Here is a 20,516-nt window from a genome sequence, read left to right on the forward strand (position 1 = left end):
TGCTCAGCATATAGATTGAATAAGTGTGGAGAAAGAATACAACCCTGACACACTCCCTTCTTGATTTTAAACCATGTAGTATCCCCTTGTTCTGTTCGGACGACAGCCTTCTGGTCAAGGTACAGATTCCTCATGTACAACCACTCTCACCATCCTTTTCTTGAGTTGTTCCTCCTTCATTAATAGAAATTCACTGTCCTCTAAGCCTCCTATCTAATCTTGTGAGTTGCTTTTGTCACTTTGATCCCATATAGGTAGTTCTCAAAAGAGAAAAATTGAGCTATTATTTATCCACTTATTCAATAAATACTCAATTCTCAACATGTGTAAGGTGTGTGAACAAGGTTAATTAATGTCCAGGTGAAAATAACAAAGGGGTGTTGTTGTTAATTGGCATCCAATCAGCCCCCTCCAAAAAAACCCAAACCAAACTCACTATCAGGGAGCCAGATTCTACTCAAAGCAAACCCTCCTTGTGTTTTCAAGGTGGTATCACTACAGAAGTAGATTGTCCAACTTTCCTTCTGAGGAGTGGATGGTGGGTTTGAACCACCAGCCTTCTGGCTAGCAGTCAAATGTCTTATGCACTATGCCACCAGTGCTCCTATGAGCCCCCTACTCACTGTGACTGCATGTGTTGCAGAGTAAAACTGCTCCACAGGCCTTTCTTGGCTGAAATATTTACAGAAGCAGACTTCAGGCCTTTCTTTCATTGGTCTGCTTTTGGGGTTGGATTTCAATTGCTAACCTCTAGGTGCTAACCTAAGGCATTTATGCCTAAGGCATTTGACTGCTAACCAGAAGGTTGGCGGTTCAAACCCACCAGCTACTCTTCGGAAGGAAGGTTGGGCAATCTACTTCCATAGTGATACTGCCTCAGCAACCCAAGGAGGGGTCGCTATGAGTTGGGCTGACTTGATGGCACATAACAACAACAGATGCTAACGACCTTTGATTTAGCATTAATTAATTTAATTACTGTCTTCAAATGATCACAAATTTTTAGATTTCAAACTTAACTAATTGATTAAATTCTATTGTGATAAAATAAATAATAAAACATTTGCCATTTCTACCATTTTTAGTTGTTTTTTTTTTTTTTTAACTAAGATTAAAAAAAATATATATATATATATATATTACTCACGGATTCCAGCCCAAATCTTGTGGGTTCACATATAGAATACCAGCCCTGGAAACAGTAGCTGGAGTTGCTGTTTGTAAGTGATGTATCTCAAACAGAAGCTTCATGAAGGGCGTCAAGGCCACACGCTCATTGCTCGCCAGGGTCAGGACCTGGATGCAAAAGTACAGCAAGAAGCATAGGCAGACCTCAATTGTGAGCAAAGGCAGTGCTGTCAACTCTGTTGTTGCTGTTAGTTGCCACTGAGTTGATTCTGACTCACAGCGACCACATGTGTGCAGAGCAGAACTGCTCCATAGGGCTTTTAAAGTTATAACCTCTCAGAAGCAGATCACCAGACCTGTCTTCTGCAATGCCTCTCGGTGGATGTGAACCACCAATCTTTCAGCTAGAACTGTATTTTTTTGCAAATAGCATGTACCTTCTAGTCAAGGCTGGCAAACAGAAGGCAGGCATTATTTGCATAAAAACACAGTAATAGGGGGCTTAATCACTTGCACCACCCAGGGACTCTAAACCTGGTGCCATCAAATTCATTCTGACTCCTGGTGACCCATGTGTTTCAGAGTGGACCTGTGCTCCACAGGACTTTCAAAGGTGTGACTTGTAGGAAGTAGATCGCCAGGATTTTCTTTCCCTGTGCCTCCAGGTAGGTTTCAATTGCCAACCTTCTGGTCAGTAGTTCAGCACTTAACTGTTTGCATCATCCAGGGATTCCACCAAAACAAGGACTTTCCCCCAGAAGAAGCAACCAAAGGCTATGAGCCAAATCTGAATAAAGATTTAAGTTCCTCTCTGAGAAGAGTTGACTGATCCTTAAGGAACAGGCTCACCAAAATGTAATCATTAACACCACCCTTTAAATAACTGTTGTTGCTGCTGCTGTTGTTGTTGTTGTTAGGTGCCCTTGAGTTGTATCCGACTCATAGTGACCCTATGCACAGCAGAACGAAACACCGCCTGGTCCCATGCCAGCTCCATGATCCTTGCTATACTTGAGCCCATTGTGGCAGCCACCATGTCAATCCATGTGGTTGAGGTCTTCCCCTCTTTAGTTGACCCTCCACCTTACCAAGCATGACATCCTTCTCCAGGGAATAGTCCCTTCTGACAACATGACCAAAGTAGGTGAGATGAAGTTTGGCCATTCTCGCTTCCAAGGAGCATTCCAGTTGCATTTCCTCCAGGACAGATCTGTTAGTTCTTTTAGCAGTCCATGGTACTTTCAGCATTCTTCGACAGCACCACAACTCAAAAGCATCAATTCTTCCTCAGTCTTCTTTATTCACTATTCAGCTCTCACATGCATATGAGGTGATTAAAAATATTATGGCTTGTTTCAGGCATGCCTTAGTCCTCAAGGAGACATCCTTGCTCCTTAGCACTTGAAAAAGGTCCCTTGCAGCCAACTTGCCCAGTGCTTTATGTCATCTAATGTCCTGACTGCTGCTTCCATTAGCATCAATTGTAGAACCAAGCAATGTGAAGTCTTTGACAACTTCAATCTTTTCTCCATTTATCGTGATGCTGCTTATAGGTCTAATTGTGAGGATTTTTGCTTCCTTTATGATGAGATGTATTCCATACTGCAGACTGCATTCTTCAGTCTTCATCAGTAAGTGCCTCAAGTCATCCTCACTTTCAGCAAGCAAAGTTACGTCATCAGCATATCAGGTTGTTAATGAGTCTTCCTCCAATCTTGATGCCATGTTCTTCTTCATATAGTCCAGCTTCTCAGATTATTTACTCGGCATACAAATTGAGTAAGTATGGGCAAAAAGGATACAACCCTGATGCTCTCCCTTCTTAATTTTAAACCATGCAGTGTCCCCTTGTTCTGTCTGAACAACAGCCTCCTGGTCAATATACAGGTTCCTCATGAGCACATTCAAGTGTTCTGGAATCCCATTCTTCTCAATGTCATCTACAATTTGTTATGATCTACACAATCAAATGCCTTTGCATAGTCAATAAAATACAAGTAAAGATCTTTCTGGTATTCTTTGCTTTGAGCCAGGATCCATCTGACAGCAGCTATGATATCCTTCGTTCTATGTCCTCTTCTGAATCCAACTTGCACCTCTGAAGTTCTCTGTCAATATACTGCTGCGACTGTTTTTGAATTCTCTTCTGTTATATCTTACTTGTATTTGATATTAATGATACTGTTTGATAATTTCCACATTCTGTGGGATCACTTTTCTTTAGAATGGGTACAAATGTGGCTCTCTTTCAATCAGTTGGCCAGGTAGCTGTCTTCCAAACCTCTTGGCATAATCGATGAGTGTCTCCAGTGGGGCATCCACTTGTTGAAACATCTCAGTGGGTATTCCGTCAATTCCTGGAGCCTTGTTCTTTGCCAATTCCTTCAATGCAGCTTCGACTTCTTCCTTCAGTAGCAATGGTTTTTGAACATATGCCACCTCCTGAAATGGATGAAGATCGAACAGTTCTTTTTGGTACAGCGACTCTATGTATTCCTTTCCATGTTCCTTTGATGTTTTGCTGCATCATTCAATATTTTGCCCATAGAATCTTTCAATATTGCAACTCGAGGCTTAAATCTTTTCCTCAGTTCTTTCAGCTGAGAAATGCCGAGCATGTTCTTCCCTTTTGGTTTTCTAACCCTAAGTCTTTGCACATTTCATTATAGCAACTGGCTTTGTCTGCTCAAGTTGCTCTTTGAAATCTGCTCAGCTCTTTCATCTTGTCATTTCCTCCATTTGCTTTAGCTACTCTCCACTCAAGGGCAAGTTTCAGAGTGTCTTCTGTCATCCATTTTTGTCTTTTCTTCTTTTCTCATCTTTTTTATTTACTTCTTGCTTTCTTCATGGATGATGTCATCCCACAATTCTTCTGGCTTTAGGTCATTGGTGTTCAATGCATCAAGTCTATTCTTTAGGTGGTCTCTAAATTCTTGAGAAATATATTCAAGATCATATTTTGGCCCTCGTGGACTTGTTTTAACTTCAAGTTGGACTTGTATATGAGCAGTTGATGGTCTGTTCCACTATCAGCTCCTGGCCTGGTTTTGGCTGAAGATACTGAGCTTTTCCACTGCCTCTTGCCACAGATGTAGTCAATCTGATTACTGTGTATTCCATCTGGCGAAGTCTACATGTATAGCCACCGTTCGTGTTGCTGAAAAAAGGTATTTGCAATGAAGAAGTCATTGGTCTTGAAAAATTCTGTCATGCCACTTCCAGTACCATTTCTGTCACCAAGGTCAAATTTTCCAACTACTGATGATTCTTCTTTGTTTCCAACTTTTGTATTTCAGTCACCAGTGATAATTAACACATCCTGATTGCACGTTTGATCAATTTCAGGCTGCAGAAGCTGATAAAAATCTTCAATCCCCTCATCTTTGCCTTTGGTAGTTGGTGCATAAATTTGAATAATAGTCGTATTAACTGGCCTTCCTTGTAGGTGTATTGATATTATCCTATCACGACAGCATTGTACTTCAGGACAGATCTTGAAACATCCTTCGTGATGATGAATGCCATGTCATTCCTCTTCAAATTGTCATTCCTGGCATAGGAGACCACATGGTTGTCTGATTCAAAATGACCAAAACCAGTCCCTTTCAGCTCAGTAATGACTAGGATATCATCTTTATGCATTCCATTCCATTTTTGACAACTTCCAATTTTCCTCGATTCATGCTTCATATGTTCCATATTCTGATTATTAATGGATGTTTGCAGCTGTTTCTCCTCAATTTGAGTCATGTCATGTCAGCAAATGAAGTCTTGAAAGCTTTACCTTATCCGTATCATTAAGGCTGGTTCTACTCTGATAGCACAGCTCTTTACTGGTCCTATTTTGAGAGCTTTCTGGCCTAAGTGGTTTATTTTCCTGCACTGTACTGTACAATGTTTCTGGGCCTTTCATAAATCTGCACAGTAATGTATCAGTGTTTTTCTGCTATTCATAAGGTTTTCTCTGGCCAATTATTTGAGAAGTGGATGGCCTCCTCCTTCTTCCTAGTCTGTCTCAGTCTGTAAACTGTTGAAACCTGTGCACCATGTGCAACCCTACTGGGTTTGAGACACCAGTGGCACAGCCTCAAGCCTCACAGCAACACACCACCACCGTAGGACAAACTGACAGACAAGTTTGTCTCCCTGAGCTGTTCAAAACCTCTCCATCCTCCCCACCCTCTCTTTACATAGATCCCTGCCTCTTTCCTGCTGCTTGGGAGGGGCGTGGCCTGGGTCCCCAGCCTTACCTGGATCCCTGCCTCTGCTTTCTCCTTAAATAACTGTGGTAATTATTAATAAGCTAAATATTAGACTTTAAATATAAGAGACAATTATACGAAAAGGGCCTAATACCATTAAAAATAAACTTTTTTTGGAATCTGAAATACCACAATTTACCAGGTATGCTATAGAAACTCATAGAAGTATATAGACTAAGACTTGTGTTTTATGATGACCAATGTCTTAGTTCAGAGAATATTAATCATTGTTCAATTAATTTAAACTGGTTACTCGTTCTGTTCTGTAGCAGATAGGATAATTGATTTCTCTCTGCTGACCCTAACAATAGAGCTTACTTAGCTTAAGTGGTACTTCACAGCACTGTATCCTCACCTTTTGTTTTGCTGGGAATACTGGATTAACTATAGCAAAAATGTTAGGAAAGCACATTTATACTCAGTCTATACCTTCAGAAACTAGTTAATTTGAATAGCTAATTCCTCCAATTAACACGCTGCACCACTCATTCCTTTATTGTCCAAGCATTCCACACTTATTCAAATATAAGCTGTAACAATTTATGTTTAGCTCTTAGAAAAAGTCAAGTGTCTATGAACAATGTTCTTAGATATGTGTCTCTTACTAAAGGTGGTTGAATTTATGCTGACAAGAATGTATTAATTTAAATCTTCAACAGTGAAATTAAGAGAATCATAAAACCACCCCTTTATCAAAATAGTGACTACATAAAGAACACCAGATTAATGATTGAAAATTAGCATTAACATCAAGTGAACTGTTAGTATACTGAAGGAGTTATATTTAGGACAGAGCATTGAGATGTCATTCACCTTGTTATCATCCATGACTGTATTTAGTGATTCAATCCACATGGGATCAATATCTCCATCCAGGACTATCCATTTTGGGCCATCATGCATAAGATTTGCTTGTTCTCTCAGAATGCATGAGAAGAGACCTATAAATTAAGACACGTTGTTAGGTGCCATCGAGTTGGTCCCCAGGCACAAATGCACAAACCACAGTGACTCATGGGGCTTTCACTGGCTGATTTCCAGAAATAGAGTGCCAGGCCTGTCCTCTGAGTAAGACTAAATAATCATAAAGCATAATGGAACTGAACACTATTCCTAAACAACAACAAAAAATCCTCACCGCCATCGAATCGATTCGACTCATAGCGACCCCCTCCTTAGGTTTCCAAGACAGTATCTCTATACAGAAGTAGATCCCTCAGTTTTCCTTCCGCAGAATGGCTGGTGGGTTTGAACCACAAGTCTTCTGGTTAGCAGCCAAATGCCTTAGGCACTATGCCACCAGAGCTCCCCTATTTCTGAAACAAATTATTATTATTTCTACTAGAAACTCTTATCAATTAAAGTGCATTGCTGCCTCTCTCTGGTGAGCAATATATAAGCCTTCCAAGCTACACCTGGCTCTGTCATTTACCAATGGGCAAGTTAGCTTTCCATGGGAAAGTTCCTTAACTTTCAGGACTAAGCTTCATCATGTCCTTGAAAAATAGTTGTGAGGATGGATAATGTGCATAAAACTCCTAAGTTATTCCAGATGAAGATATTCTTCTTCTTCATGCGTACCTGTTTGGTGTCTATTTTGGACCAAATGTTGGTTTATTTCTCCTTTCTCTATTTTTCTATAATAATATTCTAGGGGCATAAGTGAAGAGCTAAAGCATTCAGAACAATTGTACATCTCTTTGAGGAATAGGTGATTAGCATTATATTAAGTTATTGTTACTTAACAAGATGTACAGATAAACATTTTAAAGTCATAATCCTTTCTACCATTGCTCTATATCTAAGCATTTCATGAAATGGCATATTTAATAGTGACTGACTTTTCAAACTCAGTGTAATACTACAATGAACAAAACTGTTTCAAGTGAGCACGTATGTGGAAAGTTTTTTTCCTCTGTGGAGTATTTTGTGCAAAAGTAAGTGACGGTGTCTAGCAGAACCCTCTACTGTGATTCATAAAGAAGCCAGCAATCTTTCCTAGTAGTCAGTGATTTGAACTGCTTTCACAGATTTTTACCATAAACAGATACCACTCACTCTGCACCACAGTCCTTTATGAAAAGATAGAAGCTAGACTCAGAGAGTAAATTTTGATTGCCCTACAAATGAAGGAACCCATGTTTACAAGATAAGAGTATGGAGAATGTACTACTTTAGATAGGGTCATCAGGGAGGTGTTCTCTGGTGTGATGTTTAACCGGAAGCTTAAACAACATAAACAAGTTGTGCAGATAGATAACTACAGGGACAGGATTGCAGATGGACTGAACATCAAGTGCAAAGACTCCATGAAAGGAAGATGCTTATCATGTTCAAGGAATAAGGACAAGGACAGTGTGAATGGATTATATGCAGTAAGTGAAGGGCCAAACCACCAATCAGTTGCCACTAAGTAGAATTCTGACTCAGGATGACCTCATGTGTGTCAGGGTGGAAGTGTGCTCCATAAGGTTTTCAATGGCTGATTTTTTTGGAAGTAGATTCCCAAGCCTTTCTTCTGAGAAAACTCTGGATGGGTTTGAATCTCCAATCTTTTGGTTAACAGCCTAGTGCATTAATGTTTACACCACCCAGATTCTCCAAAGTGAAGGGCAGAGGCAGGAAATGAGGTCAGAGACAGGAAATGGGGGCGGGGGGGGTGAATGTCTAATCACATAGACCCTTGCAAGTCAAAGAAAAAGGTTGGATTTTAAAGATGACGGGAAGCCACTGGAAATTGGAAGTGAATAACATTTTGAAGAAAGCCCTCTGTCTCCTGGGTGGAAATTCAATTTCAGGGGGAAATCAATGAGGGGAGTACTGTCACAGGACAGGTAAGAGATAATGGTAGCTGGGAGTAATGTAATAGTCATGGAGAAGGTGACATATCTACATATGTGTGTGTGTGTGTGTGTGTGTGTAAAAACCATACTCACTGCTGTCGAGTCTATTTGACTCATAGCAACCCCTCCTTGGGTTTCTGAGGTGATAGCTCTATGGAAGTAGATTGCCCAACCTTCCTTCCAAGGAGTGGCTGGTGGGTTTGCACTGCCAGCCTTCTGGTTAGCAGTCAAATGCCTTAGGCACATACAAATAAAACATATATAAAATGCCTATAGGATGTGCTGTTAGGTTGGATCTAGGGTATGAAAAGGAAAAAGGCTTCAAGGATAAGGCCAAGGTTAGTGCATTTTCTGAAATGGGAAGTAATAACAGATTTTAACAAAGGGATCTACTTCTATCTGCAAATATTTTCAGGGCAGAAAACATGACCCCTGGCCCTTTGTACCTTCTATTAGGTTCCTTATAAATGTCTCCTGAGGTATCCGTGCTGACTTCTCTGCAGGTTTATAGGGAGCTCTGACATAATTGATGTTGGATAAAATGATCAGCTCTGAGTACAAGTATGCTGAATGCAAATGGACCGCTTTTTCAAGTCTATTTTTAATTTATGGGTAATAAATACTGTTGTGATCTGCTATATTTCCAATAACTCCAACATATAAACAGTAAATCTGTGACTATGTCTAATATTTGCTTGAACTGAAAAATGGTATTCTGGATAGAAAAAAGGAAAATTGTAACACTTCAAAAGGGGAAACACTACTTGCCATCTTTCCATTCACGGGTAGCATGATGTATGAAACCAAAGAGTTCATCTGTTGTCACAGCTTTAGGGTTTAAGTCATTCCAAACGGGTTTCTGTTTCATATTAACATATGTTCGGTTCAGTGTTCTCAAAATCTGAGGGGAAGAAGGAAAAGAGCTAAGAAAATTAATACCAATTGAAGTCAAATGGAAAGACAAAGATTTCGGAAAGATTTTTCTTACTCATTAAATATTCCTAGATATTCTGTGTGTACTAAGATTGAAAATGGGGGAGGGGATATACATATGCAAATTTCCATTACTGGCTTGAAAAATTTAATCCCACAATCCCTTAGGGAGACAGAATCAGTTCACTTGATTCTTTGAATGATTTACATTAGATTAAGTCACTTTATCATTTGAGATTTTTAGATACAGTGAAAGGCTGTAACTAATTAAACTTGTATTCATGCTTATAAAATGCACCCTGCCTGAATTATTTAAATCAGTTGTTTTCAAAATGTAGGCTGCATCAGAATCACTCCTGGAGGGCTTGTTAAAACACAGGTTGCTGGGCTTAACCCCAGAGTTACTAATTCAGAAGGTCTAGGGTAGGGCAAGGAGCTCTGGTAGCATAGTGTCTAAGGCACTTGACTTCTAACCAGGAGGCTGATGGTTAAAATCCACCAGCCACTCCTCAGAAGGATGGTTGGGCAATCTACTTCTGTAGTGATACCGCCTTAGAAACCTAAGGAGGAGTTGCTATGAGTTGCGTCAGGCTCAACGGCACATAACAACAACAACCACAGGGTAGGGCAAGGAGTAGGTGTAGCAAGGTGGTGTAACGGTTAAGGCATTTGGCTGCTAAACAAAAGGCAAAAAGGTCAGTGGTTTGAACCCACCATCAGCTCTTCGGAAGAAAGATGAGGCAGCCTCCTTCCGTAAAGATTTACAGCCTTGGGAATCCAATGGGGGTCACAATGGCTGTAAGCCAGAGATTGTCACTGCTGGGGGGAGGAGGTTCTGCTACAGGCATCTAGCAGGGGTGCTGCTGTACATCCTATAGTGATAGCAGAAGATGCCACAACAGAGCTATCTGGCATCAGCTAAGGCTGGAAAAACCCTTGTCTAGATTAGTAAAGGAAAAGAAGCCCTGAGGCTAAGAACTTACCTGACAAGTGTTCAATGTACATCCATTTAATTAATAATGTCTTAACTCCAATATCTACCCTTATTATACTTTCTTCTTTCTCTTAAAAGTCATGACTTTTGTTTTAGGTATTAGTCATCCTGACCTACTCACAAAGGTTTTGAACAACTGTTAAACAATTGCCAAATGCTACGGAAGAGCAAGTTGCTAAATAGCATGGCCCTGAGCTCCAGTGCTCTCATTATATCAACTTAAATAAATATTGAATAGAACAGAATTGGAGATGACTAGATGAAAGAAACTGAATGCCTTAGGAATATTAAGCTTGTATTTTTAGAAACCATTAATCTACTGGAAATTATAGAATTTAATTTTATCCTTCCTTGAACCCTGGCCCACATCTAAAACTTCCTCTAACAAAATAATTATAGGTCTTCCAGTTATCTGCTTTCATATTTCAATTATCACATTTTTCACTAGAAAGATATCTATCCAGAACATTCTTTCATAATTGTTCCACTTTGGGTTCTGATCTAAATACTGGCAACTTCTATGTACACCCATGCTCTAAGGTCTCATTTTATTATTTTTAGTCATTGGCTACTCAATATGTTTATCCTCAAGCACCCAGAATTAAAAGACATGCGGTTCTGCATACACTGTCTGCCAAACAAGAAAATAAGTATGTTGCCAGGACTGTCAGTAAGACCAAACAAAATCAAGCACTGAACTAAAAATGGGGATAATAATACCCATAGCATATCATCATTGTGAGAAGTAAATCCTACGTAATGCACTTAGCGTTAAAAAACAAAAAAAGTTGCCATCTAGTCAATTCCGACTCATAGCAAATAGGTATCTCAAAAATGTGTTTTTTATTGTTTCCCTTTCTTTTCACATTTTTTATGCTCTATACTAAAAAAAAAAAAACAAAAAACAAAGAAAGTTGCTGCCACTGAGTCAATCCCAACTCATAGTGAGCCCTCCTTGGGTTTCCAAGGCAGTATCACTACGGAAGTAGATTGCCCAATCTTCCTTCGGAGGAGTGGCTGGTGGGTTTGAACCACCAGCCTTCTGGTTAACAGTCAAATTCCAGAGCTCCAGTACTGAAAGAAGATATTTGGGGCTATTTTCTTAATGGTGTGGGTAGAGAATCTAGGATAATTTGGAAAGGTAAGAAAGTAGTTTTGGTAAATATGGGTAAAGTTATCAAATCCTACAAGCCAGATATCTTATTCTGTAGTCTCTAAGGATATTAGCCCTGGGAAAAAAAGAGTTTGTATATAAAGGTATTATTGAAAGACACAGAAAGGGGGAGGGCATAAACTCAAATGTATGAAGAAGGTGATAAATATCTCATGTGGAAAGCCCAGTCTTCATCTCAGCACTTGCTTGGCCTGTGTGAATGTAATGTTCTATTTGCTACCTGACTTCCATGCCCCTAGTGTCAACTGATCAAAAAGCAACACTAGAGATCCAGATTCTAACCCCAAATTATGTCAGGCTTCACTGAGGGGGACTTTTTTTTTTTTTTTTAAATAGCACTGAAAACAGATAGGGAGAAAGAATTGTTCCTTTCATGGCTGAAAGCAAAGAGTTGACAACCATACCTTACTTTTTCCTGTGCCTGCATTGCCAACCACAAAGACAGAGTGACGCACAGCCAACAGTTCCTGCAGCTGGACTACCTGCAGGTCAAACAGTCATTGGGTTTCCTTTAATGAAATGGTGATAAAAAGACAACCTCCCTATTGTTTTCCAATGCTCCTTTCCTTATAACCCAAGCCAGCCCCTACTGGCATTATGTTCAGGGACAGTTAAAATCAACCACAGTATAAAATAAATAGTTTTCTTCTGGATCTTAACAGAGAACACAGGAGAGAGAGTCATGTCAAACCATTATTCATGGAATCCCTGAAGCAGGCAGAGAAGTACTGCTCATGGTAGTAGTTACCTGTTACAAAATCAATGACTCTTCATGCAATTTGAGCCAAATTATCATACTGTCAAATGAAACCTCATCATCTACAACTGAGTAATGACATATCCTCTAGAAGATCTAAAATGGATGCTACTGTATATTTTTAATGTCCATGTATTTGCTAAGTCCAAATTTGGACAGGCATATGTGCAAGCCATTCATTGCAGATAGTATCTTATTTTCATAGATGTTGACATTTTCCCCCATTAAAAGCATATACTAACGATTTATTCCTATATTTTTCTAAAATGGAAGGAAAAGAGAACACAGTAAATTTTCAGTGCATGTCACCAAGAATGTGTTGTTTTATAAACTAATTAATGCTTACCATTTAAAGCCATGACTGAATCATATCTATGTTTTGAACTCTCAGAGAACTAGTGGACTAAAATATTGACTTATATTTACTTTAATGAAGACTTTCACATTAGAATATCTTTACAGTATATATTAAGATCGACTTAAGGTTGGTGTAATACACGTTGATGCTTTGGGTTAGTAGCACTCAACAACAGTGATATTTCCTGAAAATCCTGAAGGCTACCATGAAGAGTCAATGCTCCTTTTACTTTGAGGATGAAGCTCTCCTCGGGCTGCAGGTGGAGCTCCAGAGTGGACTGCCTGACCATCTGTTCGAAGTGTGGCTCCCTCCTCCGGGGCACATCCAGGGCAGGAAACAGGTCACCAATCAGGCCCAGGAACACCGGGATGTCATCCGTCACTATTTTGGGCATATTGAAGTCCCTCAATGCTCTCATGAGCACCTAGAGAGAACAGAACATATTTTATTAAAAAGCCAATACAAAGTCTAGCCAACACTTGAATAACTAATGAAGTTATATTTAATCTTCTCCAAAGCATGAGATATTGATATTAATCTCTATTAGGATGGTATCCTACCAAAAACAACAACAACAAAAAAAAAACAGTTACCATCCAGTCCTTCGTGATTCATGGTGACCCATGTGTGTGTCTGAGTAGAACTGTGCTTTATAGGGGTGTTAATGACTGAATTTTTGGAAACAGGTTTCCAGTCCTTTCTTCCAAAGCACTTATTGACAGACTCAAACTTCTAACCTTTCAGTTAGCAGCTGAGCATGTTAACCATTTCACCACCCAGGGACCCCATTCAATCCAAAGAGAGGTTAAATGCTTATGAGTTAATGTATCAAAAGATACAACAAACGAACCTCAGAATATGATCAGTGAGGAGGCCCTGCCAATGACCTGCTTTAGAGCATAAGAAAGGGTCCGAGGTGCTTCTCTTCTTAATATACAAACTCTAGGATGTAAATCAACAGTCAGCTCATTTTGTTCCAAGTACTCTGAGAACCTCAGAATAAAATCTAAATGTTTTTAGCTTGGGTTTTTTAGTTCTGTATTGGCTGAAAATCAAAGAGGGCTATAGATTTTAAAAGCAGTAACTCAAACATCAAGATGACTTTAACAGAAAGAGCTAAGTGTTCCAATAACAAAAACTACATAAGAAGCGAACAAACAAATGAGAGAAAATCTTGAGCTATTCATGAATTGTTACTAAAAGGAAAAGAAAGAAATATTGTAAAGGAAATGGAGAAAATCACATAATAAAAATCTCTTTTAACAATCTCACATGAATTGACTTTTTCCTATTTATCAAGCTATACTGCATGTATACAGTGATCCATATCCATTTCTCTCACCATTTAACAAGGAAAAATGCACAAGGCAGCATTATTTTTTTTCTCTGCAGGAAGAAGAGCATAGTATTTCCCTAGAAGCTCCATATAATCCACAGAACATCTCACTGGTGTGTTGGCAATCATCTTTTCTGTTCCATTCTTCAGGCCCATCCTGTATCCCATGAAATGTACATATTTTCCCCATTTGATTATGTCTTCTGACTTTTTCAGGATTAATATCCAAACTCAATCATATTTTCTAAATATTTCCCATATCAAATCAGTGATCACTGAATTACTGTATTCGTATACAAATAACATGTGCATCACATGATCTTTGCAAAGTGTACAATCTCCTTGCACATTAGTTTCCTATGAGTGCTATTTGAGGTAGTTTCCCACATGCGTTATGCATGTTATATGTGTGGGCACGTTTTCACATGGGTGTGTTGTGTGTGAAAAATACAATACTTTATTATAACCTTCAGAATACTTTTTGGGGCTGCTTTTGCAAAAATGCATTTCATTTCCTGTGTTCATATCTTTGTACTCAAGAATACTTGTGACCTTTTATAACATAAGAAATGCCAGGCCTCAAAATATCCTACATTAAAAACAGACGTTAAGTTTTAGAGAAGTCGTACTAGGCATGATGCACCATTCAGGTATATACTTTCATTTGTATGGAACCATTTAGCTACTCATTCAGAAAAGTCACATTAGTACAGCAGTACCTCATCTTCAGGTCTGTTTTTATCTCCTCGTTTCAGGGAACCAGCTACGACCAAGAGAGATTTAACAGCACGAAGTCCCCAATCATAATGATCCTGAAATCAAAACATAGGTATACTTTCTCAAAAATTTTAAGAGAGAATGAGACGTTCCTCATTCTACAAGTAAAAGCCAAAAGTGATAGAGTTCAGATAAATATCCACATTAAGGGATTAATCTCTTCATTAAATTCTGAAAACCCTGTCCCTGCACTGTCCTCCTGCTTCTTCCGCTGACTTCTCTGCCTTTGTCAGCAAATCTCTTCTTTCTCTTGCATTTAATTGCAGCATTTGCCTAAGGCTCCCTCTACCTCCTTTGTTCTTGTTTCAACAAACCTAGAAACTCAGGAGGGTAAGCTACTTTCATGTTTTCACATCCAACCGTAAGGACATATCTCCAATTGTCTACTGACCACCTTAATATTCCATCCTTTTCCAACCTTCCATCTCTAATTACCCTAATTACTTCTAAGCATTTAGATGCCCCTACCCTGATACTGACAATATAATAAAAACTGTATTAAAACTCATTTATAAGACAGTACTTCTTCAAGACTTCCATTTGATCCCTAATAAAGATTCCTCCCACAGGCTTTGAGTTCCAGAAGGACAAATACTATAGTTTATTCACTTTTATCTTCTAAGTTTTAGAATAGGCTAAGCACTCTGTAAAGGTTTGCTAAATTAACTAACTGATGGGATGTGACTGGCTATGACAGTTAATTTTATGTACCAACTTGGCTAGGCTCCAGTTTCCAGTTCTTTGGTCAAAAACCAGTCTAGAAGTTGCTGTGAAGGTATTTTGTAGATGTGATTCACACTTATAATAGCTGCCTTTAAGGAATAGAAATTATCCTTGATAATGTGAGTGGGCCTCATCCAATCAGGTGAAGGGCTTGACAGCAAAAAACAGAGGCTTTCTGGGTAAATCCTGTCTCAGTTTCCAACTTGCAAGACTGCCCTACAGATTTCAGACTTGCTGATCTCTACAACCCTGCTACCAATTGGTTGTTTCCCTGGTGAATCTTTTGGCTTCTACCTGCAATCCACAGAGGAATAGCCCTTCTCTGAAATGTCCCTCAGCTGTGCCTGTGGGAAAGCCAATCTCTCACAAGCCTCAGTGTCATCATCTATAAAAAGGCAGGTAAATGTTAAGTAAACTTTATGAGGTTGTTGTAGGTACAGAATGAATTAATGTGAATGCAAAAGCTTTGTGGGCAGTAAAACAATGTATACATGTATAAATATGTCCTTTAATCCATTATTGGATAATAAAATCAATCTAATGGGTCTTGACCCTCACTTTTGGATAATAAAATAGAATATAATGGAAGGAAATATATATCCCAGGGCATTGCAAATAAAGTGTTTGGTAAAAATATTTGTTTCTGTTGTGCTTATGTGTGTGTATGCTGAGTTTCCATAGAAAATGTATGTTTTACTGTGGCTCATGACCAACATAATTAGGCTGGGACTTTCAGAAGGATGGAGAAGGGGGAGAGCAGAGGTTAGAAGGGACGGGAGATTGAAGGGGACCAAAACATGGTAATAACAGCACAAAAGGAGAAGACCCAAGAGAAATTCTAAGCGTAATTCCCAAACATTTAAACATTGTGAAAAACTGCTAAAATAATCGTCACCATTTTCATTAGGTCATTCCTTAGGTAAAAAATGCACAGTGATACATATCTAAGAGACTTGAAAGCACGGTCTCAAATAGATATATACCAACGTTCATTGCAGCACTATTCACAATAGTCAGAGATGGAAACAACCCAAGTATCTGTCAACAGATGAATAGGTAAACAAAATGTGGTATATCCATATAGTGGAATATTACTCAGCCATAAAGAGAATGAATTTCTGATACGTGCTACAACATGGATGAACTTCAAAATATTATGCTGACTCAGACACAAAAGAACAAATACTGTAGGATCCCACTTATATGAAATATCTATTACAGGAAGATGCACAGGGTTCAAAGGGGGAGGGGGGAGTATGTATTATTGCTGAAAAGGTACTAAGTTTCTGTTTGGGACGATGAGAAACTTCAGATATAGTGGTGATAGAAGCCTAACATGGGAGATGGAATTAACATCACTCAATTCTATACTTAAAAAATGGTTAAAATGGCAAAATTTTATTATGTATTTACTAAAATAAAATAAAAATAAAAAGACAATTTCCAGTGATTCTTCTCAGCATCCCTGCAGTTTAGTGAACATGTCAATGAACTGTGCCTGAAAACAGGTCTTCTGCTGGCCAAGTCTCTTTTCCCTTATTTTATTTAGGCCACGGGAAAGTGTTTCCTTAGGTACAGACAACAAAGATGAACCCTTTTGCACATACAGTACTGAATTGTCAGTGAAGGCAAACATGGGTATATGGGTAGATAGATGTGTGGACAGGCTGAACTATTAGGTATGTCTATGAAGTGGGAAGTGTACCCAAGACCATGTATAGGGTTGGCAGACAATGGTCCTTTAAGTGTATTTGTATGATCTGAATTCCCAGGTGTATAGTAGAGCTGACAAGGGACAAGGTTGTAGTCACTTCTTGGGCACAGCCAGCTGCCCAGAGGGACCAAGTAGTTGATCCCGCGGGCTTGGGACCATAGTCACAGGGGACATCAAGCTCAATTGGCATAACATAGTACACAAAACATTCTTCCACCTCCTACTTTGTGAGTAGTGACTGAGATCTTAGAAGCCTGCAAGCAGCCATCTAGATGCAACGATGGGTCTCTCCTCGTCCAGTGCAAAGAAGAATGAAGAAACCAAAGATTCACAGAAAGGATTAGTTCTAGCGACTGGTACACCATGCAATCCATAGCCTATACAACTATGAGACCAGAAGAACTAGATGGTGCCCAGCTACCAATGTAAACCACTTGGAGGGGGATCTATGTAGGAGACCCTGGATAGAGAGAAAACAATGTGGAACAAAACTCAAAAACATTTGGGAAAAAAAAGGGGGGACCAGGTTTGCTGGTCTGACAAAACCTGGTGGAACCACTGAGACTATGGCCCCTAGCTACCCTTCAGGTCTAGAATTCAACCCATACCTGTGGCTTCCAGCCAAGCAAAAGACAGGCATAGGAGTTGAACATTTACCTGAAGTAAATACACTTCTTGGAGAGAACAATCATGGGAAAAAGAAGGGCTGTTTATGCACAGAGAGACAGCTCAGGGGGTAGACCTGAGCATGGAGGGATGGACACAGGGAAGAAGTGATGGTCGGAGGAAGTGGGAGGGGAGCTGCTGCATTGTGATGAATTGTGGTCAGTGTCATGAGACAAAGCGTATGTGAACCGCTGTATGGAAAGTGAATTTGCTCTGTAAATTTTCACCCGAATCACAGTAAAAAAAAAAAAAAAAAAAAAAGAAGTGTTTCCTTCACTCATCTCCCTTTATTCCAGCCAGTTCCTCTTGTAAATGGCCACGAGTATCCTAGAAAGGATTAGAAAGACCTGAATTCAAATCTTGCATCCATCACTTGCTAGTTGTGGACTTTGGGCAGGTTATTTCACTCAGTTTTCTCATCTGTAAAATGGGACTATTAAGACCAAACTCATAACTTACGATAATTTAAAAAGGTAATACCTCAATATCAGATCTTTTTTCCCACAAAATTCCAGCAATCTTTTCATCCTCTATTTTCTTCCAATTTTTATTTCATGTAAACTGAATCTCCTAAACAAGTTATGTAAGTCAGAAATTTGGCTGTTTCATTTGTTTTATATCTTACCCCTTTCATCATGGTCAGCAATATACACATTATTTGAACACAGTAGATTCTCACTAAATGTTTATGTATTACTGGATAGATGTTGTTGCAATTCCATGTTCTCTGATTTCAATGACATTTTTTCCTTCTGATTTTTTTCCATTATAAAATTAAAACAGACTCATTATTTTTAAAATGGAGCATATAAAAAAGATGAAGAGGAAAATAAAAATACCCATATGCAAAATTACCATGTTTTCTAGTCATTGTATATGTATACAAAATATGCAATATATAATACATAACACACAAATTTTAGATCATACATACTTTTTATGCATAACACTGTCATTGATGTTTCTCCATAATACCTGACTTATCAAAAAACATAAATTCATAGTTATTTAAAAGGGCAACCTGAGTGTGTCTCTCAGATTCCAAATCTCACTCCTCCAAACCTCACCCCAAGAATGGGCAAGTTAAAATGGGTCCATCTGGCAGCATAAGGAACTAGGTGGGTTTTTATTTATTTATTTATTTAATGTGTTATTTTAATAGTTTCATTCTGGAACAGGTACAGAATGATGTCACCAGAAATTAATGAAAGGTCATCAAAGGACCTGATGTCAAAGGTGACCACAAAGCTGAATTTAAAAATACTGATGTGCTACATATGCAGGTTTTTGTTTTCAGCACATCAGCAACTTCATCAATCTGCAGGAAGCTTATCACTAGAAAGTAGAGAGAGAGTGTGTAAGTTTGATCCATTTCATGGACTAGGAAACTGTAGAGCAAACATAAGAAGAGACTTTAAAAACAAAACAACACAAAACAAAACAAAACCAACCATACCTTCAAGTAAAGGATTATCAACAAATTATAAAATTCTAAGTTAGCATTTCTTGAGGTGTTCTTCAGAAAATCGTATTAGCTTTCCCTGCCTCTTAGGAACATTCTTTCTCTCTCTTACTAGAAAATATTCTCATCAAAAAAGGGAGGCATCATAAAATCCCTCTTACAATTACAGCATTGATAAAGCTTAAAGAATGTCATGTGGCCCATTGTCCATTGATCTAAAAATAAGTATTAAATACAAATAAAACATTAGAAGCAAAATGTCTACAATTCAATTTCTGAAAAATATTAAGAATGATATAAGAAAGAGATTTTTAACATTTTATGGAAAATATAAAATATCCCTAATGTCTAAAATGTAATTTGAATGATAAATTACCCAGCATTCACATTTCAAAAGCTGTTTTAATATGATGTAAAAATCAAGAAAAAGTAACAAAAGACCCCTCACCTGCTTGGAGAGGAGCTCCCTGCAGAGCCTGTACAATGTAATGTACTTTCGGGCTAATGAGCGAGCGTCCACAAAACCTTCAGCAACTAACATGATTTCACAGATTAGCTCAATGTCAGGGGCCACCATAGCACAGGGTCTAAAAAGTAAATATAAAATTTAGCTTTAAAATGTGATAAGGTAATAAGTACAAATTGCCAAAATCAAGTGATTAATTTGTACCAACATTCTAACCATTCCCAAGCAGGTCACAATTACCTCTGTCAATCAAAGCTAACGAGGTTTCACTTCAACTAAAAAATGACCAATTAGTTACTGGACATATAGAAAAGGATGGAAAATCTGAAAATGGAAGAAGCCCTGTTATGAGAGTTTAAGGAAAATATGTGGGTATGTGTGTTTTGCAAACTTTAGTGCAGAAATATGAACAGTGACATTTTGTGCTAGAGGCAAGCTTTCTGCTGTTGACCAATGGTTAACAATGGGCTCCTCCTAAAATAGTGCTTTCTTGTTTCCATGGCAAATACTCTCATCATGGTCAATTTCAAGCTACCAATGTGATATTACTAAACATAGAACTAGAAAGAGACATGGTTAATTGAAAAGTAAATTAGTAAAATTTAGTAAATTAATTATGAGGTAATTACTTTTGAGTATTTATTGCTTTTATTTATAATGTATTTAACTGAAGGTTTATATAATTCAATTTTTATTAATGGTTGAGTTGAATAACCAGCTTGCAAAATTCATGAAAGTTGAAGCAGCAGCAGAGAACTGATTCTGACTAATAGCAATTCTATAGGATAGAGGAGAACTGTCCCATGCTGTTGTTGTTAAGTGCCGTAGAGTTGTTTCCAACTCATAGCGACCCCATGCACAGCAGAATGAAACACTGCCCGATCCCGCTCCAGCCCCACAATCCCTGCTATACTCGAGCCCAT

The 20,516-nt window shown here is 38.6% G+C and overlaps 1 protein-coding gene across 1 annotated transcript in view; it reads right to left on the reverse strand.

Moving 5' to 3' along the window:
* DNAH11 (dynein axonemal heavy chain 11) overlaps nt 1–20,516 on the reverse strand; it is a 455,361-nt gene that overhangs the window by 247,945 nt on the left and 186,900 nt on the right. The window contains 7 exon segments of the mRNA XM_007946592.1: nt 1,148–1,296; nt 6,204–6,338; nt 8,982–9,134; nt 11,739–11,816; nt 12,679–12,873; nt 14,505–14,597; nt 19,576–19,714. Coding sequence (XP_007944783.1) covers nt 1,148–1,296; nt 6,204–6,338; nt 8,982–9,134; nt 11,739–11,816; nt 12,679–12,873; nt 14,505–14,597; nt 19,576–19,714 — 942 coding nt within the window.

This window comes from Orycteropus afer, unplaced genomic scaffold (genome assembly GCF_000298275.1).
Source record: "Orycteropus afer afer isolate SDZICR_OR568_19922 unplaced genomic scaffold, OryAfe1.0 scaffold00008, whole genome shotgun sequence".
NCBI classification, from domain to species: Eukaryota; Metazoa; Chordata; class Mammalia; order Tubulidentata; family Orycteropodidae; genus Orycteropus; species Orycteropus afer.